At 40.3% G+C, this 27952-nt stretch overlaps 2 protein-coding genes across 2 annotated transcripts; one reads left to right on the top strand and one right to left on the bottom strand.

The window, feature by feature from the left end:
* Positions 1-14: 14 nt before the first annotated feature.
* LOC103360047 (kinesin-like protein KIFC3) lies at positions 15-12992 on the top strand. The gene is made up of 19 exons (XM_008285679.1): positions 15-113; positions 307-403; positions 532-683; positions 795-1047; positions 2833-3005; positions 3400-3465; positions 3709-3846; positions 5053-5250; positions 6093-6266; positions 7636-7783; positions 7899-8029; positions 8132-8243; positions 8325-8506; positions 8582-8686; positions 9645-9775; positions 9854-9974; positions 10821-10950; positions 12559-12788; positions 12867-12992. The coding sequence occupies exons 1-19, from the start codon at positions 15-17 to the stop codon at positions 12990-12992; spliced, it is 2766 nt and encodes a 921-aa protein (XP_008283901.1).
* A 2373-nt stretch (positions 12993-15365) lies between these two features.
* On the bottom strand, positions 15366-27952 carry ccdc12 (coiled-coil domain containing 12). Its single transcript, XM_008285678.1, has 7 exons — positions 27770-27952; positions 23681-23754; positions 19293-19372; positions 17406-17467; positions 17289-17323; positions 17103-17179; positions 15366-15710 (listed from the first exon to the last, which is right to left on the bottom strand). Exons 1-7 carry the CDS (start codon positions 27935-27937, stop codon positions 15631-15633), a joined length of 576 nt encoding a protein of 191 aa, XP_008283900.1. The 5' UTR covers positions 27938-27952; the 3' UTR covers positions 15366-15630.

Below are 27952 nucleotides of genomic sequence, written 5' to 3'. Positions count from 1 at the left end.
TGGACAGCGTGGAGATGTACGCCTTCTACTCCCTTTTAGTCTACATCTTCTACACTGTCTTTAAAAAGGAGGAGGAGGAAGCCCTGGAGGAGGCATGTGGAGCTTCCCCAGACGTATGTCTCGTCGCATCCTGTACAGCCTCAGGGGGGGTCCTCTGTCTGATAAAAATAAAAAAATAAATAAAAAATAAAAAAATGTATGGGGAGCATGCAGACATCAGGTTGTGCGCATGTCTATGTATGCATTGTGTAAATATTTTGTGCGTGTATCACTGTCTGACCCTCATATATATGATGCTGTGCTCAGGAACCAGGAGCTGTTTCCATGGGAACAGGGAGCAGGAGGAGAGATGGCCACTCCTCCAAAACGGGGAAAAAAGCTTGTGCTCGCCTTAGTGAATCAAGTGAGTCCTCAGATTGCTTTTCAGAGCTTAAATAAATCTTGCACGATGGAGGAATGATGTATTTATTAAAATCAAATGTTTACACTAATCAGCTGATTAATTAGCACACGCATTCCTTTGTCATGCAGGCAGCAGCAGTGACAGTGATGAAGTCAGTGAGGAAGATGAGGCAGAAGGCCCTGACATCCCAGCATGCACCCCTCTGGCTGCCTTCTTGTCTTTCAAGCAGGAGGCCGAGAAGAGAAGAGCCTCTCAGGTCCAGCTGGAAACAACAGGGAAGGTAATAAAAGCGTGTTCTCGCCTCAGCTGAGCTGCCCACCTGATGCAGCAACATAAATAGACGCCCTGCACTGCGCCGCTGCTAAACTTTTCTACGTGCTTCTTTGAGCAGTTGGCCGAGTCTCCCCTGGTGGCGGTGATGTCCCACTTGCTGAGTTTTCTGGAGCAGTACTCGCACTTCCAGCAGCTGCAGCAGCAGGCCGACCAGTACCGGGTCCAGCTGAAGAGGCACCGCGTCCAGCACCGGCGGCAGATGAAGGCCCTGCGAACCTCCTACCGCCAGCGCCTCCGGGACAAGAACAGCATCATAAGCAGCCTGGAGGAGGCCATCAGCCAGCAATCATCACCCAGTCCGCTGAGTGAGGGTGAGGGGGAGATGGGGGAAGGGATGTAAAGAGGGACACGTTCACATTGTCCATTCAGTGGCTGTGAAGATGATGGAAAACCGAGAGAAGTGGAGGTCACGGGGTCGTTTTAATAACAGAAATGTAGATCTATTGGCGTGTACAGAAAATTGCACAGGGGACAAGAGGTGGATTTCTGATACGAGACTTCAGGTTAGATCATCTGAGGTGGATGAGCTGGGAAGAGCTTGAATAAAGAAAGTCATTTTCACATGCTGGTACAATAGGTGTAGCAGGGGGTTATGTAATATATATGAGAAAGCTCTGCGGCTTCATTTATGGTGCTGGAAGTCCAGAAATATTCCAAAATGTTAACAGACTTGAGAAGAATCAATTATTGAATGTGTTTTTAATGATGTGATGTGTTTTTTTCTACTAGTTTTGGAACAGAATTTGATTTTTTTGGGCACATTTTTTTAATAGAAGATTAGAGTCATCAGCAGAAGAACAGACTGATTAGATTCACAGAGGGACCAGACAAACACTGTGCAGCTGCGACTGACCTCACAGCTTCAGATGTCTGCATCTGCTGCATTTCAGATTGGACCAGATGCCTCTTCGGCCTCAGAGCAGAACCTTACCGATGGCCCTGTCTTGCCTCTCTGTGCTGGGCATATGTTCAGCTTGTTAACGCCTCCATGGAGCTGGAGGCAGAAGCTTGACCTCAGGCTGCCCGACGGAGCCTCAGAGGAATAAGTCAGCATGTGTGATAACCCAACCAGGTTGTCGGGTATATTTAAGTAGAGGATCTCATGTGTGGTAACTCTCATTAGGTGGTGGACGGAGATATTTATGCAGTTCGTGGCTGAGAGTCTTTGGTACTCGGATACTGTGACTCAGTGTCATGAATAAAACAGGACTGTTAGTGCAGTTTGATTCTCTGCAAATGCACTTACAAGGTCGGGCACATGTTTGGCCGCACGTGGAAACGTGTTGGGCTAAAAATAGCCTCGAGGTCCGTGTCCCGGTGTTACAAGGATGCTCGCTTTGTTTATTTACTGTAGTGCAACATGCAGGTCCGAGCGTAGGAGTGATGCTGTGCATCTTCAATGTGCAGTAACCACTTGTGCATTTTTTGGCTGCTGTGTTTGGTTTGAATGACTGTTTTGTGAACCTTTCAGTGGATTCAAGCTTCAAGCTGCTGTTTTAAAATTTTAAATATTATTTCAGTCCCCCTGCAGACTGGAATGGATTCTCACATTTCTTGCAGATTCTTTCTTCAGAGCTCACTGATGCGCTGTGACACGGCGAACGTGACACGGCCTGTTGATAAAATTAGCATAAAGCCCCGCAACGAAAATCAGAGGTGACAGGGCCGGATAAATCATTGAGGAGGAGGGAAATGATTAAAATAGTGTTGGGCATGCTGCTCAGGTTGCTGCTGCACAATAGAGGAGTTTTAGTGGGCTGTTGCACGTTATGAATGTTGAATTCTGCACTCGAAATGAGAAGCTGCAGTAATCCTGTTGAGGTTTCTGGGAACTGAGAGTAGAAACGCAACCATGAGAGCGCGGTGACGGCACGGTGTGTGTAAAGAGCTCTAAAGTACATATTTAATGTTCATTAATATTACACTCACATGCAGGCGTGCAGCGGAAAATGGTCCTAAATGACAGATTACGTATAGAAAACAGGTCAAGGGCAGTTCAAATGATATTAGCTGCGGCTATTTCTAGTATAAATATGACTGAATATGGCTACTTTGCCAGGCTGATGATAATAATGTGTCTTCTTTGTGTCCTCCAGGTGAGTGCAGCAGTGATGCAGGGGCACAGGCCGGCGTTCACAGGCTGGTGGAGTCTCTGTACGGCCTGCAGGGCGAGAGGAGTCAGCTGAGAGGAGAACTCCGTCTGCTGCACTCACAGCTGGAGCAGAAAGAGAGAGACAGACACTCTCGTATACAAGCCTTTCAACAGCAGGTTGGAGTTTAATCCCATTTTAGAAGATTTAATGCTGCATGAAATCCATGAATAACAAATCAGGTGTGAATTTTTTATTACAAAACCTTGTATACCTGTATTAGAATTTACATTAAGCTTCATTTCATGTCTATGAATGTCACTTATGAGCACTCTCGGTTACTGCAGAAGCATATTTTCCTAAATGTAAAAAGCCTCTCATGTCCTTTGTTATCGTGCATGTTGTGTGATTCTGTATCTCCCCAAAAGAGAAAAAAATCTTCTGATAAATATTGCATAAAAGAGCAGAATGAGATAACAGCACAGTTTTCTGCAAGTAATAGAAAGAAATATGAGTCTTATGTATCTACATTCTCAAATTTTGACCAGATTTTTAAATGTTCTGATTTTGCAGATTGATGAGCTCAAGAGCTGCATAGAGGAGCGTGAGGAGGAGTTGTCACGACTGCGAACAGCCACCGTAAGTGCTGCAAACTATCGATTTAATCATTCGTCAAGTCTTTGTCACTTTCCACGTCACGGCCAAGCTGCCACGCCGACTAAATATAAAAATAGAGCTGTGAATGCCAAGCCAGGGCGTCATAAATTGTCAAAGGGAGCTCATTTATAGATAAATGTGTGAAGATTTCACCTGGAGAAGCGCTTTGGTTTTGATTGATCTCTTCGTTATGCTGGAACTCAGCCTTGTGTTTCATTTCCGCAGGGGGCCACAGACTCAGAGAAGCGAGTTTTGTGTTTGTCAGCAGAGAACGAGAGTCTGAAGCAGAACCTGAGTGTAACTCAAGGCCTCCTGCAGCAGCTCTCTGCCATCCCATCCCAGTCCAGCAGCATGCTCATCAAGGTGAGAAGCACCGGCTCAGTGGCCTCACATCTCACCGGTGTCCTATTAACAGATTAATTAGCAATCAAGGCAATTTTTAACTGATTGGTATTGCCATGGGTTTTAGCCTGATCCTTTGTTTTCAGCTGCTATCACACCTGTGGGAAATTTAAATAGGTTTGTTAATAAATGCAGCATTATTAATCTGTGAGTGGTTCATTTATAAAATGAATGGGGCACAGTGGGCATTTGTCCAATGTTGTTATTGCTGTTTAAAGCCATGAACGATGGATACAGGCAACAAAAGCAGCTATTATACATGCCATGGGAATATATAACATTTAAAACCATAAATTGTTAGCTAAAAATTACTATTTGGGTGGAATTAGCCTTTAAAACAATAACCTGTTAGTTTATTAAGTACTCTTGGGTGGAATACAGTTTTGAAACTATACGTGGTTGAACAGAAAGTAATATTTTGGTTGGAATAAACTGTCAAAACACGATTGTATTACCGGTAATTAGAAAATGCCATTTGGATTTGGAATAGACCTTTAAAATTATAAGTACTTGTACAGAACGTAATGTTTTGATCAAAATAAACCATTACATCAAAACTCGTTCGTTAAGAAGTGCTATTTGAATGGATTAATCCTTTGAAATTTTAAAAGTCCTTGGACAGAAAATAACATTTTGATTGACTTAGACCATTAAAACCAAAACTTGTTAATTAGGAAGTACTATTTGAGCACAGAAAGTAATATTTTGATTTGACTACTAAAACCCAAATTAGCTTGTTGGCATCCATCCATCCATTGGAATAGACCTTAAAAGTTAATATGTAACCATACCTCTAGATAAACTGTATGTATGTTTGGTGTAATAAACCTTAAAAACCATAAGTCACACACTTTAGCAAACATCTAATTTGGCAGATGGAAACATACAGGGTCCAAAAACTGTGTCTCTGAAAATGCAGCCTCCTCTGCTGCAGACACATGAAGTGCTTTGGTTGCTACAGTATTATGAAGTAAGAATTGGTGGAGCAACCAGGTGCCACAGCTAATCCACAATATTTAAAGTGTACATTGTCTATGAAAATGGTTTCAAATTTGGACTCGGAATCAGCAGATATTAAATATTAAATGACTCCGAATTAATCAGGAGTTAAAAAAAAAAAATCTTGATGCAAACTTACTTCCACTTGTCATCGGTTTCAACGTGCAGGAGAACGAGAGCCTCCGCAGCAGAGTGCAGCAGCTGGAGATGTCTTTACAGCAGCGAGCCGAGCAGCTGTCACATCTGGAGCGACAGAGCGAACAAAGCGAGTGGAGACGAGGAGAAGAGCTGAGGAAACGAGAGGACAGAGTGAGAGAGCTGCAGCTGGAGCTGGACAGGGAGAGAGGCAAGGAGCCCGTCGTCAAGGTAAACCTCAGCGCCACAGGGCTTTTAAAATGGATTTGAACGCTGGGGAGTGGGTTTTGAGCTACTTGTGAAACTATAAAACAGATTTTTAATGTATTCCAGAGTCAGATTTGGTAACTTGAAGCACAACTACATTAAAAAACATCAACATTCAAGGAAAATAATAACATTTTACATTAGATTTCTTTTTTTTCCCCAAAAAAATGTGTAGACAAACAAACAAAGAACTATTTTAAGTGTTTTTATTGAAAATGTCCTATGTTTTTTAATACAGTATCCCCTTTCTTAAATTGCACATCAGCATATGTAAATCTGGTTCTACATTCAAACTCTACAATTTCCGTATATTCAACATTAAATCTAACAAAATGCAGAAACTTGGTACATAAGGTATTTATTTATTGAAGTAAAATTTGTAGTTTTGTGAACTCTGGTGTTGGTTTCCACTTCATATTGCAGTCCAGCTTGTAAACAGAGAAAGGCCAATCTTCATTTTTCAATTTCTCCTCGGGAGCTCTGCAGAATTTTTATGAATAATTGGTTGAAATTACACATTTCTATCTGAATAAATTAAACAACAGTGTTTTGAAATCAAAAGAGGTGTACATTCTATTCGCCTTCCAAACTAGAACCGTTAGTTAAGAGTTTTGAGCACATGTTAACACTTTATTGAAGGTGTTTGACTGCAATAAAATAAATCTGTTTCACTGCAGGACATTTAGGCCTGTAGGGTCATTGTAGGTGTTAGTGATCGTAATAAACTAGAAAAAATCTGTAAATAACAGTGTTCATGTGTTTTATTGAGAGAGGATGTTTTTAACCAGATGTTTCCTCTGTGGCAGTACGTCACACAGACTGTGGAGGTGGAATCTCCAGCGACGTTAAAGCAGCTGAATAAAGCCAGACAGAGGAACGAGCTGATGTCTGAACGGTTGTCCAGTCAGAACGAACGGTGCAAACAGCTGGAAGAACAGATACGCAGATCAGACGAACACAGCTGCAACCTGCAGCACAAGGTAGCAAACAGAAGTCAATCTTTACTAGTCTTGGCATGAATTCTTATCTTTCAATGTGTGCTTTTAGGCATACAAACACAGAAATAACATGCTCTTTAGATGGGACTAAACTCTGTGCATTAACAGCAGCCTGATTATATATTTTGGTAGAAATTGTCCACACAGGTGTATATCAGTTCATTTACTGTTTTGAATTGCGTTTTTATCAGCTGATGTAATTGTTGTTGTGTCCTTGATTCTCACTGATGTAATGTGAAGAGAGAGTGTAATGAAATAGCAAACTTGGAGAAACTTAAATATTACAAAAACATTTCCTTTTTAAAAAAAAAAAAAAAAAAATTAATTAAAATTTTTACAGAAATGTGAAAAATACACAAGCTCATTGAAAAACCCTTTTTAATCAGATTTTTTTTTTAGATTTAAAAAAAAAAGAGAGAGAGAGCGTTATTGTGGTTATAAGTACATAATTAATCGAGAAAAAACTTCTGATCTTATTGCTGATGGTATAATATAAACAAAAAATTAAATTACCATAAAATGAGCTATAAATTAACACAGCTTTTGTTACTTTATATGATATTATGTAATAATTGAACATTTGCATTTTTTTATTTTTTTTTTTTTTTACTGTAGACTCCCTTTAATTACCGGAAATTTCTTTTTTTTCTTGTTTGGATAGACCATTAAATGATATCAAATGTCCATTTTTAGTTACAGATTTAGCATTAAACAACAGGATAATGTCCTGTTTTGTTACTATAGTTGCATCATTAACACAGTTACAGTTTGTTTTTTAACATAGAGTCACCATTAAAATACAGAAAAGTTAAATTTTTTTATTTATAGATCAAATTCTAGATGATAAACTGCCAGTATATTTACTGATATTTCACAGATTTATTAGCGTATTGTCCTCCAGCTGTTGTTAGGCAGGCCCCGGCAGCAGAGCATATAAATAGTAAAAGGTGAACCATTATCTGGGATGTTCACAATAATGCTTCATAATAATGTTAAATATCCATCAGGGCACAAAGTATTACTGTTGGCTGCAGGCCAGTGAGAGTTAAGAAATCTGGCCACAAATTGCAGACGGGTCTCCTGCTCCTGATGCCATCAACTCTGATTAAAAACTATAAAGAGGCAGAACTGACGAGTCCAGAGGGGTAAATAAAGCACGCCCTGTTTGGAGAACAGATGATCAAAGGGGAGAAAAATGAAAGGCAGAAGGAGGAAGTTTCCACCTTGCTGCTGGAAATTCACAGCCTGGATCGATTTCATTGACAGATGAACTAATTACAGAGCTGAACCTGCACAGATTGGAACCGTCGAGCTGACAGACTGACAAATTGCTGTGCTGAACCTTTCACAGATCGCGGCGTATGAGCGAGAAATCAGCAAACTGAGAGAGGAGCTGTTGAAAGAGATCGGCCACTTGGAGGAGAGGAAGGAGGAGGCGGTGAAGGCCGCGGCCAGCTGCTCGGCGGAACACTTTCAGAGCCTTCAGGACCAGTTCTTCAGTGAGTTACACCAAACAATCAAAGCACCCCAGAGAAAGAAAGTTTAGCTTACGGATGTTAAAGACAATGTCATCTAGATTTGTGTGATTCTACATGTTGTTTTTCTTTTTGTCAGGCTTGCAGAAGCGTCTGACTGCACTCCCTCCAACTTTGCGCTCCATGAAGACAGACTACGCCAGTCTGAGGAGCCAGGTTCGAAACTTCTCAGACTTTTATGGAGCAGCTATCAATGAAGCAAAAAAACAGGTATGCACTGTGACCAACATGCTTTAAAGCTTGGATTTTGGTGAATGAGACACCGGACCAAATCCTCGTAAACCTGCTAAAGAGTTTTTGCGTCTTTGTCAGATTTCAGCTGCTATTAATGAGATGTCTGAAGCCAACAAAGATCTTCTGGAGAAATACAGGAAGGAGGTTGCGCTGCGCCGGAAGTACCACGAGCAGCTGGTGGAGCTTAAAGGTATAAGTCTTGAAAAAGATCAAATTCACTGCAGAAAATAAAAATCTGTGCCACTGACTGTGTCTCTGTTTCCGCTTTTAGGCAACATTCGCGTTCTGTGTCGGGTGAAGCCGGTGCTGAAGGAGGATCAGCATGAGGAGGGCCAGTCTGTGGTTGTGACGACAGACCCCAACAACGAGTCGTCCCTCACCGTGATGAACAAAGGAAAAGGTCGCGTCTTTGAGCTGGATAAGGTCTTCCAGCCGCAGGCCACGCAGGAAGAGGTAGCAAAAAAGACGAGCGTACTAAAGAAATATTTTTGTAACAAGAACTCGCAACAGTTTGTTTGGTTTCTTCAGGTCTTTCAGGAGATTGAACCTCTGGTGACGTCCTGCATCGATGGCTACCATGTCTGCATATTTGCATATGGGCAGACAGGCTCTGGAAAAACCTACACGATGGAGGTACACCTCTACTTTTACAGCATGACTGAAACCAAAGAGTGATATGAGATACTGATTATTGTAGCCGTGCAGTATCAAGTGATCTCACATATAATATCACTTAAGAGTCAAATGTCTCAAAATTGTATTATTTCTAAGTTGAACAGTCGAGCATTTCTTTCATGAACAATCAAAAACAAATACAGTAGAAACATTCAAATACAGATCCCAAAGCATATAATTCAATGCAACTACACCTGTGATTTCCAATTATCCTGATTGAGTAAACAAAATTATAAAATGAGCCGTGAGGAGCAGAACTTTCCCAGTTTTGAGCTTACAGACTGTATCAGTCTGCATCATGACTCCACTTTCAAAACTGTTGCCAGAAGAACCTGAAAAGTCTGAATATGAGACTTCACGATGGTGGGAAAGGACACAAACAGATTGATGACTAACTAAAAACAAGTCGAAACACAATAGCAGCAGTAATCAGGAGGTATAGAGCGAGCTACAACTGCCTAAAATAACTCCTCAGACAGTGCACTACTTTCACAATCTAGCTCTGAAAAACAGACAGACAAGTACTTCAGCCTTGGAACAGGTTATCAGTTGAAATCAGAGTTTCTGTGACAGCTCAGACAGCACGTAAAATCAGCCTCTGTGGACAGGGTCCAAGAAAAGAAAAGAAAAAAACAACTCTTTGATACAGAAGTGCAAGATAAAACTTGTCTAAAGAACATGAAAGGCAGCCTGATGAATGTCGGGAGCACATTCTTTGGTCAGATGAAACCAAGATGAGTTTGTTCAGCTCAGATGGGGAACCTACCACGATGAACGCATAGTCCTGACAGTGAAGCACAGAGGTGGGAGTGTGATGATGTAGGACGGCATGAGTTCAAAAGGAGATGACATTTATAGATGGCATCCCTTCTTTTGTACACTGTGAAATGTAAGTTAAGTGTCCTTGTATTTCCAGGGTAGTGTGGAACACCCAGGCATCAACCAGCGAGCCCTGAAACACCTCTTCAGTGAGATCGAGGAGAGGAAGGACATGTGGTCCTACACGGTCACAGTCAGCTCCGTGGAGATCTACAACGAGGTGCTAAGGTACAGCACGCTCCTTTAGTCGTTCAGCTAAATCAGACCTCATTTATTGCTGCTTGATGGTGATGTTTTGTTTTTCAGAGACCTGCTGAGTAAAGACGGAGAGAAACTGGACATAAAGATCAACCCGGACGGAACAGGACAGCTGCATGTACCGGGCCTCAGGGTCGTCGAAGTGAAGAGCTTTCAGCACATCAAGAAGGTAGAAGATGTTTCACTTTAAACACCCGCACTCAGCAGTGGTGGGGTGTAGATTTACTCAAGTGCTGTTTTGTGGTACAAATTGAAGGTACCTGAATCTCTCACGTTTTCCATGTCGTGCATCTTTCTGCTCCTACCCCACCACATCTCAGAATCTCAGCTTTAGTTAGCTATCAGATTACAATTTTTCACACCATTTATCTCCAAATTTGGATATTCTGAATTGAATTTTGTCTAATAAACAGAAGGATTAATTGTCCATTTATGACTTGAGAAGATTCCACATCCTTTTAGGTTGCATTAACGATTTTAAGAAGCACTTTTAAATTAGTGGAAAAATGGCAAAAAGCTGAAGATGCCTTTTTTTTTTTTTTTTACTGAAAAGCTGAGTTTTAGAAATATCTAATTCTCACAGGACAGCGATGCAACAAACTTATGCTCATCTTATATAATCTGATGCATTGCTTTAACTACATAATAGAGGATAATGTAGTTAAAATGTAAATATTACACCATCCAAGTAGTTGTAATTGCCTCAACCCCAAACTTCTGCAGGAGTAAAATGCAGCTGACACATCAATGCAGCAGTAATATAAATCTGTAAAACATCACATACTATAGCAAAACACTGACATGGAACATTTTACTATTTTAGTGAACAATGTGTACAACTGTCGACTTACATGCTTTGACTTGAGTAAGACTGTGAATACACTATTTTCACAGTGTGGTATTAATACCAAAGCAAAGGATCTGAATACTTCTTCCACACACTGTTAAAAAGTTATTGAATCACAAGTCAGCAGTAGAAAATACGCTAATGGCCGTTGATTTTGTCTTCCTCAAGCTTCTAGCTACAGCTCGAAGGAACAGGATCACCTTCGGCACTCAGATGAACCAGCACAGCTCGCGCTCCCACGCTCTGCTCTGTATCACCGTTCAGGGCACCGACCTCGCCACCGGCTCCAAAACCACAGGTCAGTCATGTATGAACTCTCTCCTTCTACAGTCTGAAGTGTTCTTTTGGAAATACCAGCGGGCTGAGGGCAGACTAGAGACCCTTAGAAGTGTACATATGGGTGACAAGTTAAAGGAAAAACCAACGTCAAGTGTCTCAGTAAGATGTTTGGTCGCCGTGTGACACCAGAACAGCTTCAGGGCATTTTGACTTTACAAGTTCCTGGAATGCTACTGAAGCGATGAAACAGATTTTCCAACAGATCATCGAACCATTCACTGACCCCTTGTGTCTTATGGATGGAGCATAGCCTGCATATAAGGTTTTCTAAACAGGGTTTTGAAGATCAACACTCATGTGATTTCTCTATTTTGAGCCTCCTTGTCTCCTCTGTCCTCCTACCTGTGACCTAGAAATCCTCTTGAGGGATGTCTCAATTCTTAAAATGCATTTTGAGGACAGAGGAGGCTTGCTGCAGGAGCTGTGAGGATGCACAGGTGTATTTGTGATGACATTGTGTACTCAATATGCAGTTATGATATGTGTCACTCTTTTTTTTTTGTTTCGTACTCTGTTGTTTGTATGACATTGGTAGATTCTTGTCTCATTATGCCAGGCTAATTGAATATAAGCATCTAAGCTGTCATGAACACTGCTTCTGACAGAGATAATAAAACACAGCAGTCGACTGTAACAAACAACAGACAGATGAAGCAGCTGTTGCTCACGTCATTTTTAATTGACATCGCTTTAAACAACAGCCCATGGCAGCTCTTGCTTTTAAATGTGCTTCACAAGTGGATCCAAACCAGCCACAGCATAACAGAGCTCCTCACTGTACGCTGTAAAAAATTTTTTGTTTTTACCAGGTTTTAACTGCAGTTTTTCAATTTCTTATTTCACAATATTTCCATTTTTCTAAATTACAGGTATGTAGTAAAATAATAGCAAAAAAGTAAATTGTAAGTAACGTCCACATCAAAAATCTGTATGAAAAAAAAACAAAAATTGCTTTTACAATATTTGACTATAAAATCATACTGTTTTTTGTAATTAAATTAGCAAAACATATCATTATTTTACAGATATTTGCTGTTATTTGAAAGAGAAATTGAAAAATTATTGAAAAAAAATGGCAGATATTTTTTAACTGTTATTTTACCTGTTCGGTTAAATCACAGATGTAGTTAAAATCACAGAAAAAGTATTAATTTACATGTCGACTATTAAAAAAACAAAAAACAAAAACAAAACAAAAATAAAACAGATCACCTCAAAAACAGAGGATAGTTTAACAAAATAATAAGTTTTACCTTTTCAACGTGTAACCGTAAAAATAAAGTTCTAATATATATATATATATATATATACTTTACAGATATTCATTGTTATTTTTATAGTTGCAGTATTCCAATGTATTTTAGCTATTTTTCCTGGCACCTTGCTGCCAGATTTTATTTAGGTTTTTGCTGAATTATAATTTTTTAAAACAGTGTACAGGTCAAGAATTCTGGTTTTTCCTTTAATTTGTTGCCCTCCTAAAGACTATCCTTGGTAAAGGAGGGAAAGGGCACATGTAGCAGCAGGTGTAGGTGTCATTGCTCTGAATTTGCTCCTCACTCTGCAGGGAAACTGAACCTGGTGGACCTGGCTGGTTCAGAGCGGGTGTGGAAGTCTGGTGCCGAGGGAGAGAGGCTGAAAGAGGCCCAGAACATCAACCGCTCTCTGCTGGCTCTGGGGGACGTCATTCAGGCGCTTCGGGCTCGACAAACTCACATCCCCTTCAGGAACTCCCGCCTTACGTACTTACTGCAGGACTCCCTCGGCAAAGGCAGCAAAACCGTCATGGTGGTGCAGGTGAGGTTTCTGCTCCTGCTGTACCTCATTCACAACCATGTAATCATTATATTGAGCCTCATTTTTGTTCTACTGAAGGTTTCCGCTCTGGAGAGTAACGCTGGAGAGACGCTGTGCTCTCTGAAGTTTGCTCAGAGGGTTTGCAAGGTGGAGTTGGGTCCTGCAGCCAGGAAGATCGAATCAGGAGGTGGACAGTGTGACTGAGAGCCATGAATCACCGGGAAATCTTGAATAAATCAGTCCCTACCAGCCAACTATACAGCATCAACAAGATCAGCAGCAATCCTGCTCAAGGGCTAAATCTGAGGAGGCCTGTGAGGTCGAGCACCGAGGATATTAGCCTCCTCTTTGCCATTTTCTGCTTCTGTTAAGTGAGAACCCTTTATCATTAGATAGTTTGCATGCAGGAGTATTTATTCTTCCACTCTGAGTGCCAAAACATCCTCTGTGGTTTAGGATTCGATGCTTCCTTGAACTTCTATCTCAGTTTCATTTAAAATCCAGGATAGATCATATCCTCAGTCATCATCACAGTGTTTAGAGCTGCATAATGTTCAGGTTCAACAAGCTTCCGGTGCCACAATATCAGCGACACTTCAGTTTTTTGCAGTAATAATCATCCTGCTATAAATGTCTTGTGAGCTTCATCGCCAACGTGGTATAATTTCGAAGGTCGTAGTGTGTAGGAGAACGTGTTTTGTAACAAAAGTACGGGCTTTTATCCATGTCAATGACACTTAAAGTCACATATCTGTGTCGTTTCTTTGTGAATTTCAGAAGAGCAGCGACTGAATGCTCTGTTTCTCTTTAGCGCCTTGATAATTTGCCTTTTGAGAAAAGATGAACGCTGTCGAAGGGAAAAAAGATGGTGGCCTTGTATTGGAGTGGTGATATAGCGAACTGTGCAATATCCTCCTTTTCCAGGAGACAGTTTGGGCCTATGTGGACAGAAGATGCACTTTACTGTGAAAGAATAGGAGCATTTTTAGTTCAGGTGCTTGCAATAGATTTCACTTGTGAATGTCATACCAAATACAGCTTATTGTTCATATTTGTTCTTGTGTTATCACCCAAGTGGATCAAAACTAGCTTTTGATTCAAATGTAGCAAGACATTAATGTTGCAGTAACTACCATGAGTGCATAGGGGTCACTTAATTATAACTAGGGAGTGAATTTTCAGATGATTTTCTGAATAAATATTATGTATTTAAAAAAAATGTCTTTTGTCTTTTTGGATGCTTGGTGACAAAACTGTTTGTTGCACGTTATTTTCTGTCTAATTCTGTTATTAACTAGAGTATGCACATCAGAAATGTAGAAATTGGAAAAATAGTTTTGTATTTTGTGGTCGTTTTCCATCAAAGAGATGCAAAACGACTCCAAAGTGTGACAAAATGACCACAAAGAAAGATAGATAGACGATGAAGAGACAAAATGACCACAGACTGGTGCAGAACGACCACTAAGAATCGCATAGTGACCACAAAGAGATGCAAAACAATCGCAACGAGATGCAAAAAGATGCAAAGTGATGACGAAAAGACACCCACAAAGATGCAAAACTGACAACCGCAGATAAATCTTGTTATGGTACCATCCAACAATTTAACTGTAATTTTTCAAACTGCCACAAATTCAAAACCCCCTACAGGTCTGCTGGGGTGTTTGGCAGCTGTGAGTTGCAGAGCGGGCCCCACATGGATAAGACTTGCTTGGATGCATCTTGTGGATACGTGACGGGACTGGAATCAGGAAAGTTTGGAGGCCAAGCTTCCTTGAGCTGTTCCTGTATGCTGTTTTCGTGCGATTGTTCTGCCAGGGACACTGACGTCAACTAGTGCTGTTGCACAGTGGGGTGTGCTTGGGTCTGTAACAAGGTTTAGGTAGAATGTACGTGTCAGAGTAACATCCACATGAATGCCAGGAACCAAATTTGCCCGCAGGACATTGCACTGTGATGAGATGAGCAACAGCAGTGGTTTTAATGCCGTGGCTGATTGGTGCATATCCATATAACGACACTGAATTACCCACATCATGGTTTTATCTACAGTCGTCCTCAAATGTATCCATACCCTCCCATTAAAGAAGGAAAAAAGCAGCTGAAATAAGTTGAAATTGAAAATCATGACATTGCTTTTTTATTGTGGTTCAATAGAAATATAAAAAAAAAATCAAAAATAAAAAGTAAGCAAGCACGATGGGACCCGTGAACTAATATTTTGTTGAACAACCCTTTGAGCCAATCACTGCTATCAGGTGTTTTCTGTAACTCTCCATCAGACGTCTGCACCTGTTGACAGCTACTTGGATTTCACTGCTCATCAGCAAAGTGCTCTAATTTGTCCAGGACAGTTTTGTTTGTTGTTGCTGTTTTTCAACCACAATTCAAAAGCAATGTTTTATTTCCCTAAATTCTAATTTAGAAAATGTTTATTTATTATTATTTTTTTCAGTTTCTAGTTATCTGAGTTGTGAATTTTGCCTTTTCTTTAATGGAAGGAGATGAATCCATTTGAGGACGACTGTAGATTCTCCAGCAGAAGCAAAAATAAATCACAACAAAAACTACTCAGGCGTTTGAAAAATCCACATTATTTTACTTGATGATATAAAAATACAACAAAATATTGCATAAACAATGCAGCTCAATATCCACATATACAGAATGTGTTACTACATATTCACATGTAACAACACGAGGACAGGAAACATGACTTTACTCGATGGAACCAGGCGTCTCTGTTCACGCAGCACAGACGTGACGGTACAGCGTCAGTAAACTGAGGCCATCCTTGTTGTTGTTGTTGTCTTCTCTTTTCTCCTGTCACATTTTGGATTCAGTCCGAGTCTCCCTCCTCTTCTCTGACTGCTCCCACTGCTCCGGCTAACTCTTCCTCACTGCCTCGCAGACGATCCCCTGGATGGACACAAACATTCATTCATTCACTGCATCCTCTACGCATAAGCTTCATTTAATTCTATGATTTTATTCAGGCTTAGTTAACCACAGTGTGCCAGTGTTCATATTCTATCCACAAACACGTTTTCAGTAGACTCAGCTAAAGTCTCAGACCCTGTTTGTGGCATCTAAGTGCAACTTGGGTGAGGAGGCTGCCCAGGTTGGGAAACATCAAACTGTGACCTTCAGCGTGCACTGAGGCAGGTTGCAGCAAACTAAAGCCATTGTTCTCTGCCAAAAAATAACAGATTGTTGCCTCTGGGTTGCAGGTGAGTTGCTGCCCCGAGTAGAAGAGTTTCCCAGGATCTTGTTCATGAGTGACAGAAAATGGAGCGCTGGATATTGTACTGGACTGATGTGGTGAACAGTGAGCTGAGTCGGAAAGAAAAGCTCCAACCTTCACCTCAGTCATGAACTCTGGGTAAAGAATGAGCCATAAGCAGCCAGTCTCTTCTGTCGGGTGGCTGGGCTCGGCGTTTGAGATTTGGTGAGAAATCTGGACAGAGCCTGGAGCAAAGAAGCTGCTCCTTCAGGCACTTTATTAAGATGCCTCCTGGGCACCTTCCTTTTGAGGTTTTCAAGGAGGTCGACCCAGTATCTCATCTGGCCTGGGAACGCCTCAGTGTCTCCCAGGAGGGACTGAGAAAGAGGGAAGCCCCTGTTTAGCCTGCTGCCACAGATCAGCATAAGAAAATGAATGGATGGATGTGTCGATGCATTTTAGTGAGGATCAAACCATGTAAAAGAACAGCTCTGTTGTCTGTGACGCGCTGCTCACAGATGGTACATTCTGTTGGCAGGCAGCAGAGTTCTGTTCAGAGCAGAGGAAACGACATGTTCTCCCCTAAACAGAAAACGCAGCCCACTGCAGCTGTAATCCTCTCTGGGTGTGCACAGAGGACTAAAACCTAAATCCCCGACTGCTGTTTGTTAATGTCTGCGTGCAAGCTATTTCATGTGATTCAATAACTTTGGCATTTTAACTGCGTGATTACAGTTAATTAAATGTTATTACTCAAGCACGTTGCTTCCTGTGCTCTAAAGGCTTTTGAATTAAGAGTAATCACTGTCACACACTGAAAACGAGGGAAAACTCCTGTTACAGTTAAACCTGCTTTGCTTGCTCCTGAGAGCTCCTTGCTATTTTTAGAATGTGGATCATACATCAGTGGAGGAATCACACCACTGATGTTATCAGACAGCTTCAAGCCTCCGCAGAGTCTGGGAGTCACAAAGCAATTAGCCTAATAATTCACGCCAAGCTCGGGCTCTGTTATCTCTGCGGCGTCACAGGAAAAAACAACAAATTTTGTGATAAAAGGCAAAAAACATGAAACGGGGAATACTGACGGATGAGCTCGGCGATGGCTCTCTGTGTTCTCCTCTCCAGCTTCTCCAGCTTCTTTGCCACATCACGCTTTAGATCCCTTCAAATCAGAATGACAAAGAAAAGACAAAGTCAGTGAATGATGTCTTTGTTAAGGTTTCATGCACTATAGAAAGTGGAAAATGACACTGAAAAAAAAGAAGTCTTACCAGTCTGGCTTTCTTGGAGCAAGGTTGGCCAAATCCTGAGAAGAGAAAGACGCTGCACTTAGAAGCTAAAGATGCTTAATTAAAGCAAATCACATATTGATAGAAAGGAGCACTCACCACTTCTTCAATGATGGGCTCTGGATTAGCTGCCTCTAGCTGGTCTTTTACTTTATCTTCCACTGCAAACAAAGAACACACCATTAATTATAAAGGATTTGCGGGGAACTACATTCTGCTAAAGTTACAGAACAAAGAGACATATTCCGTTTAGTTTGAAATTTCAAAATTCATTTTTAAATAAGTGAAAGACCCATATGTTACCAGGGTTACAATCTCCCACTTTTCAGTCTCTGCCTAAACTCCAACATTCGTCAATAAACATTGCATAAAAGCCACAGTTCACATGCCTTTAGTTTATGGAACAGCACGCCTTCATTGTGAGTTCGGCCTTGTTTACCTCGCTCTATATTTTCACATCTATTACAGAAAGAAATGTCTATAAAAATACAACTCACCAATAATGAGTGTAATTAACAAAACAGGATAAACAGGATCAGAAGTTTAGTTTGTTGCTTCCAGCTGTTTGTACGAGTCTTTTCTCTGAATTTATTATATATCTGCAGCATCAGGCGGCAGCAGAATCCATACGAGCGTCTTTAAAGCAACTTCATTACCTACTTGTAATTATAAATGATCATCGACATGGAGACCGGATAGATCAGGATGCAACATTAAAATATTTTACTTCTGGTAAAAGTTGTTTTTCTTTTTCTTTTCTATGACTGAGATTTTTCCATCTCACATCGGACGTTTGCAATAGTGACGTTACTGAGCGTATGGATGCTTACAATAGCTGCATATAGAACATCCATCCATTATATATACACTGCTTAATCCTCCGCTCAGTCCCAGCTGACTCAGGGTGAAGGCAGGGGACACCCTGGACAGGTCGCCAGTCTATCACAGGGCTACACTTAGAGACAGACAACCAAGCACACTCACATTCACACCTACGGACAATTTAGAATTACCAATTAACCTCAACACGTTTCTGGACTGTGTGGGAGGAAGCCAGAAAACCCGGAGAGAACCCACGCTGCACGGGGAGAACATGCAAACTCCACACAGAAAGATCCCGGGTGTCCTCACCGGGACGCGACCCGGCGACCTTCTAGCTGTGAGGCAACGATGCTAACCACCGACCCACCTCGCAGCCCCTCTAATCATTAAACTCATAATATCATTATAGAATCAAATGATCAAGAAGTAGCCTAGTAACAATGGAAGCACATTTTATGATATCACAAGCTGCTGTAATGGGATATATCATCATTTTACATGACATTTCAGCCTTTAGATAAAAGTAAATAACAAAAAGATGCTGTCAGCAGATTTGGCCTGTTTATTGTTAATTATTATTATTCTGAGTATTATTGGATTATGGGACTTAACAGTTTTAACTTCTTTCCTCAAACATGCTGCAGCATCTCTTTTCTTGCCCTACTGAGAGCATCACTTTACTCATATTACTTTTAAACTAATCAAAATAGTATATATAAGCGATCTATAAACCCACATAGTTTCACTTCCTCAATTTCTCAAAATTTCACTAAAACTGGAAGCTGAAAGTTGGCAACCAGCCAAGCACATGTGCACACATTACAGAACTAATTTAAGCCTACATCAGCATAACGTTTATTTTCTTTTGCCCTTTTTCGACTATTTAGTAGTGGTGTAATCAGAAAGTAACACAAAGTAATCTGTTTAGTTTCATACTGTGATGCTTCAATAAGGATACTGACTACATTTTTGAACAGGTAATTATATTAAAAAGCAGTTTTAAAGTAACCCTCCCCGCCCTGATGATCTGTGATTAGTACTCAAACAGGACCGTCCAGCTCTGACCTTCCTGGAGGCAATGCAGCCACAGCATATAAACAGCAAGGCACTGAAACACCAAAAGAATGTGTGATCAGTGCATCTTTATGATTAAAGAGCTCTCACCTGATGCAGGTTTGGCTTTGGGCACCTGCCTCTCCTTCAGCTCTTCGTCCTCTGGGGTATAATTCCTCAGTTTCAGCTCTCTGAGGACAGAAATACAGAGCAATGAGAGTCTACTTCTAGTGATATGAGCGGCAAACGAGACGCTCTTGGTGGTCCAGGAGGTGGCAGTGTCGGCAAATACATTCCACCACGGGCTAAAAGGCATAAAAAGACCATCTGCAATCCCTGCACAGCTGCACCTCTAATGTCTAAACGAGGTCGGGTATAATGTCCCCCTTTATTCCTGTGAACATTAACATGTTCCACCTGCTCCTGGGCACAGGCTCGCGGAGGGCAGCAAACAGCTGAGGAATGCAGTCCTTGATGTTGAATTACGCAGTCTTTCATCACATCTCGACACAGAGGAATTCTTGGCGAGCTCAGGGTGACATCTCTGCAGATTACAGCGGGCTTCCAGAGGCAGAGGTAAACTATTGTCTGAGCGGGCTGGACAGTTATCAGCTGCTCTGGGCTTAGCATGGATTTGTGGTGGAGCTTGAGAGGGTGCACTCCTGATACATTCATCACACCCCTGCTGCCAGCAGACAGACCAATGCCTTGTATGGTTATGGGCAGGAATGCTAGTCATGTTCTGCTGTTGGCCGACTGAGGTCCGCTCTCGGTTCACACATCACTCTTTCTCTATTTTCCACATATCAGATCCTGAAGGGGCTGTTTCTGCGGGGGAGTATACCCAATACGTCTGTTCATGTCATCCTCAAACTGAAGTCTCAAGCCACTTAAACAGCAAACATAACAAACAAGAAGCACATTTAGCTGGAGTGAAATACACCAGCACGTTAACCCTTTGAACTACAAGCAGTTTCTGGGTGTTTTTTTGCTCCCATCACATATTTAGCCACTGTAGGGTCCATTTTTTACTTCAATATAAAGTCTTGCACCTCTATGGAAAAAGCACAACCCTCAGAAACGTCCTCTGTACAGCATCGTGAAGTTAGAATGCTATCAAGCAATAAAAAAGAAGAAAAAAACAAAAGCTGAATTCGTTTGACGTTTTATTTTTTTGTTACAAAAACAGGAAAAAAAATGGCTCAATATGTACAACAAGTGTCCACAGATTTTCAAAACACCAATAAAACATGGTGGCTACAAAATAGATGTAGTTTACTACTTCCATACAGTTTCTTTAAATACTTGTCTGCAGTTCAGCCAAGAACACTGAGAATTTCTGTCACGTGACTGTGGGTTGTGGCTGAGTCACTAATGACGTCTTAGCTGAGAGAATATTTGGCTTTTTGTAGAATTAAGTGAATGCAAACAGCTACTTTTTGGCAAAGTTTTAAATGAGACATGTAGAATAATGTGCTTTTTTGGATAAAATCTCACAATTTTAAAGTTAGACTTGATTCATTTTTGTGTGCGTCACACATAATTAATTCATCAGAAAGGTAAAAAGCCAATTCTTCGGTTTTTACAGTCTCTGGGTCTGAAAAATTGGTGTAATTTTGGCAGTTTTTTTTTTAACATTAACATGCTTTTTAAACACATCTGCGGGTCTGTAGGACTCAGAGGTTAATTGAAATACTGTTACATATAACTCAAACTAATATAATAAACATCCTGGATTAAATAAATGGGTTGTATAAACAAGCAGGAAGACATAGTTTACTTGTGTAACGCATTGAGTAGCCAGAAGGCCCTTCAGGGGTAACAACAAGCCATCATTTATTGGCCTTTAACAGCTCACACTGTGAAGAAATCAACAGAAAGATGGCACAGCGTGTCATGAAATCCCTCACTTCAATCAGGTTCTTCCTGGGGTGTCCTGGAGATAGTTGGGCCAAGGACATTTGTTGTACATCATCCTCTTTTTTGTCTACATTCAGATTGTCACTCTTAAATAACTCTATATAAACCCTCTTAACCCCAAAACATGCTGGTGGTTTGAAAAGCCTACCATATTTTAATAAATGCCACAATGACACCATTTATCAGAGCCACAGTCTGTAAAACAATAAAGAATCGTTGGGTTTCCAACTTTCCGATGGTCCTTGAGCAAACAAATACATGGTGAGTAAGTTCATTGGGAAAATTAAGCACCTCATTCTACAAGTGTCATTTTAAAATTAATCAGAATCAAACCATTCGTAGCAGGAGACAACAACAATACAGATGGAAAGGAAAATAGCACAGACTTTATCAATAAAATAACTGCAGCATGGCCCAGAAACGGTCTACAGAGGAGCTGTTGTTAGAAGATACACTCAGCATGGTGAAGCATCTTCATCGTTTTTGTGAAACAAATGATGTGGACTGTAACTTTGTTCTGCTGTACCGAAGACATTCTTGAGTCTACCTTTAAGCCACAGTTGCACTTTCCCTATCACGGTGCAGGACTTTACACTGGAGCTAAAGTTTAGAAATTCCACATTAAATAAAATAAATAAAATAAAAAATAAATAATGCGGCAATATAAAGCATTATTAATCAAAAATGAAACCATAAAAGAAAAGGCTAATAAAAGTAGAAATATAAAGACAAATAAATAAAATAATAAAAACAATAATCATTTTTAAAAATATATTTTTTAATTATTATATATATTTTTAATTCTTATTTTAAATTTTTTTATTTATTATATTTTCTTTTATTCTTTTTTACATTTTTTATTTTTAAATTTTTATTTATTTTTCTCTTTATTTCCACTTATATTTTATTACTCTTTTATTGATTTATTTTTGTAATTTGGCACTCTCACTATTCTGTAGTGAGCAGCCTAAAAAATGTAACTGGAATCTGGAGGATAAAGTGGAATTAAAAAAAACAAAAAACAGATTAGGTTCCTGAAGGTAGTGAGCCAAAGTGCAAATTTTCTGGCAATACAGTCAGTCGATTAGATTAAACAAAAGGAAATATCAAGCGGGCTCCATAATTATTATTATAGGTCATAAGAGGACCATAAATATCGTAAACAGCGACCGTACCAGGAAGTTTGAACCTGCTGGCGTATGACAGGGGAAATCCTCTGTGGAAATTAATATCCAAATTGAATTTTACAAGATGTTTTTGACTAAAACACTCAGACGCCCTTCCAGTTTTGCCCTCCTAAGAGCCACCATAAGCAGAACCAAAGACAGGACAAACAGACTGCACGTGTAAATTCTCCACCTTCAAAGCTTTTTGTTCTTGACTGTCTCTTGTGCTTCCAAAACCTTTGGAGCGTGTTTACACATTTCCACTTCAAGCACACTGTGCTGTCAAAGAGAGCCAGTGATACCTTCAGAGCACTGCCCCAATAGTGGCCAAAATGTTTGGAGTGAACTGTGGTGATGGAGGAGGTGCAGCAGAGTGTTTACACTGATATCAAGCTACCTGCTCATTCACCGCAGTAAAAATACCTTTTCATTTACACATAACACGTACTGACTGTATATCAGCGGCTTTTAAGCCTCCTTTAATCTTATTTGCAATTTCCAAGAATCAGAAATCTAATTATCCGTCTATTTTAAAAATTAACCCAGCAGCCTGAACAACAGCTAACAAGACGTAACAGGAAAAGCTGCCCGGTGTGGTTGGTGCCTTTTGTGGAATAAGCTTGGAGGAATGTATAACAACACACCGCGAGCTAAAAAAAAAAACCTCTCCGCACGTGATCAGTACACTTTGACATCCTGAACTTGTGGAGATTCATTATTTTAAATAGGTGGAGGCAAATATTTTGATTGTTTTCTTCTTTCCTGTCTTGGTTCAGCAATTGGATCTCCCATGAAATTTTAATACCAATCACAAGATACATTACACCCGCACACTTCTACAGATGAGTGTCGAGACCTTGCAAATTAAAAAACCCAGACTCACAACAACACCGATTCTCTCTCTTTACAGACAAATGTCTAAAACAGGCTCTTGGCTTCACAGCGATTTCCATTCTCATGAGAGAGATCTGTCCTGTCGGACTGGAGGAAACACAACGGCACTCCCTCGGTGCCGTCACCGTCACAGTCATTAAATATAAACAATGGAAAAAAAGGTCCTGTAGGACAGGAAAGATGGCTGCTCCTTCCTACCAACTCGCACACAAAGTTGAGCAAACTGCAGGATATTTGAGCAGCTAATAGCGCGAGACTGTGATCCAGCCCACTGTAAACACTGAGTCTCACAACCTGCACCGGGACATGCGCTGTTGTGGAGATAAAGGTCAGATAAATGCTGTGATGATGCGCTTCCATATCAGTTTCAGTTCCGTTTGCGTAGCTTAAAAAGACCTCTGCTAAACGGGTGAGCAATAGTGGGCAACGACTGAAGAAACCATGACTGGCTTTTATGAGACATATTCAAAAGGACAGAAAATTCACAGGCACTGCTGTGGGCTGTGTGGTAGAACCAACCTGTGCTTCTGTTCAGTGGTCTCCTCCAGCGTGGCCTTTTTGTTCTCTGGCTCCCCATCTTCCTGATCTCGCCCCTGTGAGAATATCGTCACACAAAATTAGTTAAATTTAGAGTATATATGTTTTGTACTGTTAAACCAATGGACTGGCTGCAAGATGGGGAAAACGAACACTGTATTCTGTCACAATCAAACATCCATCCATCCATTATCCTCTTCCTCCCACACAGTCCCCACAATCAAACAATCAGAGATAACTCTAAATTTGCAAACAGCTTGTGTTGATTATATTTTATATTTATTATGAGTGAAATGACGTGTGCTGGTGTATGCATTAGGACTGAAATCAAAGATTACTTTCATTGTAAATCAATTGTTTGGTCTATAAAATACCTAAAAAAGGGGAAAAACTTCAAAATACATTTCCCAAAGTGCAAGATGACGTCCTTGTCATCCAAACATATTTAGTTTACTGTCATACAACAGCAAAGACACCAGAAAATATTCACATTTTATGCTGGAATCAGAAAATTTAGACTTTAAAAAATTATTAAAAATTGATTCATTGGTTAATAAAATAGTTCATTTCATAGTTGACAACTATTATTATTCACTGCAGCTCTAGTAAGCAACAGGCCATTTTGGTTCTGGCACAGTAAAGACAGTCGGCTAACATTTGCATACAAAAATAATTTAGAATATCTACTTCTTGTGTGGTGTGCCATCATTTTGGAGTCAATAACTCATCTGCATTGTGAGCTTCATTGTTTCTCACAGTGACCTATTTAGAAGCTGAGAACTTAAGAGAGCTACGAAATTAGGAAAATAGGATGAGTATGTTCTAGCTGTCACCCGAGCTGGCGTTACGTGTGCAACAACACATCTCTGACTGCGGCGTACACTTCACTGACCACGTGTAAACAACAGGGAACATAAATGATGAAACATGCTGGAAGAAATTCAGGAAAAAAAAATAAAATATTGACCCCATGTGAAAAGCTGTAACAAAGGATTTGGAACCCCTCCCAGCTTGCACTTTCCTGAAGAGGCTTCCTGTTCACCTGCTAGAACAATTCAGGGTTCTGACTCATTCTTGAAGTGCAGCACAAAAGGAAAACAACGACAGACTTCAGGAATGTCAACAACCGTTTATCTAGCGAACCTACGTAGCGTGCCTCTGCTCAACAATTGTGCAGCGAAACGCATTCTCATCTAACTGCCAAGACAGTGGCATGCACTTTGAATTGCGTTTCATGTTGCAAGAGGAATTCATTATCAAGAATTGAAAGGCTACCATCGTGGAGCAGAATATTTGTGTTATGTTGTAATGGTCCAACGACGACAGCGGCGACAAACTGGTGGAACATCCTGCTCTCAGTCCTGCAGTTCAACAACCAAGGTTTGTGTCGATATGAAAACCTGACACTGCACAATAATCACGGATAAAATTAGCTCAGGAAGCATCTTGATAATAAATGCTAAATAATTCCTCGAACATTTGCTACACATGGCTTCGGTTTTGCTGCACATTGTGGTGACAGCACCTCAGGAGGGATCGTATTATATTTTGTTGTGAATGTAATAATGTTTTTGATGGATTCTGGTTTTTTTGTAAACTAAGGTATCTGCATACTTGACTAAAGTTTGTTCTTGTTTTTGTTAACTATGAACAAAGTTTCTTCACTTTCTACTATAAATAATATGTTTTAACTGGCAAATCAAATTCCCAACTGTGTGCCAGAAAAAAACAAAATTATTTGATAACATTTCATATTAATTTGTCTTTTTTTCAGTAATTTGGTGACTTGATAAAAGTAAATGACTAGTGAAACACTGACCAACATTAGGGCTATACAATTAATCTAAATTATTATTCTTCAATTATTCTTCATAAAAACTATTTCACACGAAGCTTTGTGGATGCACCAGCTTGTAAAACACATTCTCCAGACCTAAGAGAGCGTTCTTGCTCAGCATAGACCACAGCTAAAGTCACATCCTCATTTATATCTTTTAAAGAGGAAAAGAAATGGAAAAACAAAAACACAATTTCCACTGAAATCATTACTCATATTGACAAATGCAATGTCTGTCAAAAATAATTGGAGCATAATTTTTCTTGCACATTGTTCAGCCCTAACCACAGTTATGATTATCATCTTCCTGTTCTTCAGGCAGCTGAACACAAATAGATAAAATCAGACTCACTCACACTGTGGAGCTCAAGCCAAATTTCACATGAAATCCTCAACTGAATGCACCAAATGCAGCTGAGTTATTCTTCAAACAGCAACTTTTTAAAAATTCGCTGATATCCTCACACTAGTTTTCTCATATTGAAATATCTTTCTGTGTTCCTTACATTTTCCAAGAACTTTACGCCTGGTGAAGGCCTTAAAGATGTGGGAGGAACAATAAATTGAATTCTAACCAAAATTGCAATTTGAAACCATGCAATTAGAAAAACACTACAGCTGCAACTTAAGATATACGAGGTGTGGCCGCAAGTCAATTTTATTAAATTTGAGCATTTTGAGCTTGTCGGAGTACCGCTGCCTCGCAGCAAGAAGGTCTCCGGTTCGCATCCTAGTGAGGACACCCGGGATCTTTCTGCATCGAGTTTACATGTTCTCCCCGTGCAGCGTGGGTTCTCTCCGGGTTCTCCGGCTTCCTCCCACACAGTACAAAAACATGTTGAAGTTAATTGGTGATTCTAAATCCTCCGTAGGTGTGAATGAGAGTGTGCTTGGTTGTCTGTCTCTAAGTGTAGCCCTGTGATAGACTGGTGACCTGTCCAGGGTGTCCCCTGCCTTCACCCTGAGTCAGCTGGGATAGGCTCCAGCCCCCCACGCCCCTAGTGAGGATTAAGTGGTGTATAGATGATGGATGGATGGATGAGCTTGTCGGCAAGACAGTGAGGTTGTACCTGCTAACTGTTTGCAGATAAAATATGTTATGTACAGACTGCAACTAATGATAACTTCCATTGTCCATTAAACTGCTGAGGAAAGGAACCAGATAACATCCACGTTTAAGAAGCTGCAAAATTTTGACTTTCTCCTTTAAAAAGTTACTAAAATTGATTAACCAATAAAGAATTAGAGACTAATCTAATCGTTGACAACTAATCAACTGATTGTTGCAGCTCTCTCCTTGACTAAAGCTTGTACTGTGATTGTAAACAGTTGTATTTTTGTTGAATAAAATACATTATACTGTATCTAATTTGGTCATTTATCCTGACTGATGCATGGTATTTTAAGGGTTTATCAGATGTTTATATGTGGATAGTTTGTTATAGGCATTCTATATTTAATCTAGGAGTTAATTTGTCTCCTGATTGGCCGCCAACATGTTCTACACATGGCTTATTTAGTGGTTTGCAGATAATCCTCCAATTATCCTCAAACAGATTAATACATTGTCATAAGCAATTGGTGAATAAATTAATAGTTGACAACTACTAGATTAAACATAATTCACTGCAACACTAATCCTGCCTCACAAGTTGGGACTTTTTTGAAACCGTGCCTTTAAATTAACTGGATTATAACATGTCACAAAAGACCTATAAGCTTGTTGATGGTGGAAATAAAAAGTAACTGATCACCACTGAAGCTGAGGCTGATCACATTCATATAGGTTTTTTTTTTTAAAGGCAGATCTAAACAGATACATACACATTATGTAACGTGCAACCTACACGTGGAACAACACAGATGGCTCTAATTAATCCAGTTAGGTATTAACATTTATTGTTTTTAACTAAGATTTAGCGATGGTATTAACTTGGGACCACGACGCGGCGTTGAATGAATTAGCTTCTGAAATTAGCACAGGCAAATAAACAAGGATTAAGTAGACGACAAAAGCACAACAACAAGTAATTACGGAACTTAATTAAAACCTACATTCTCGACAGCACATCAACAAACCCGCAAACCAAGCTAATAACTGATTTCCTAAATGGACATGCTAACATTAGCTACAAGCTAGGTCGGCTAACGTAACCTCACCAGCAAAATAACAGGTTTTCTAATGGCTGTGTTACATTTATCAGAAACTAGACCACACCAGACAACAAACTTACATAAAGCTGTTTATCTCTGAGCGCCTTTAGCCTCTCTTTCCTCTTCATAGCCTGCTCCTGCAGCGACCCAACGTTCTTCTCCATGTTTACCTCCACACGCCGCTCGATTCTCTCTGCAATCCATTCATGGTCCTGATTCAGGATGAAAAAGTCGCCCGTCGAGCACATCGATTGCAGTGGCCT

The sequence above is a fragment of the Stegastes partitus genome, unplaced genomic scaffold (assembly GCF_000690725.1).
Source record: "Stegastes partitus isolate 25-593 unplaced genomic scaffold, Stegastes_partitus-1.0.2 Scaffold413, whole genome shotgun sequence".
NCBI classification, from domain to species: domain Eukaryota; kingdom Metazoa; phylum Chordata; class Actinopteri; family Pomacentridae; genus Stegastes; species Stegastes partitus.
The sequence above is the reverse complement of the archived record's forward strand: the minus strand, read 5'-3'. Positions and strand labels throughout refer to the sequence as shown.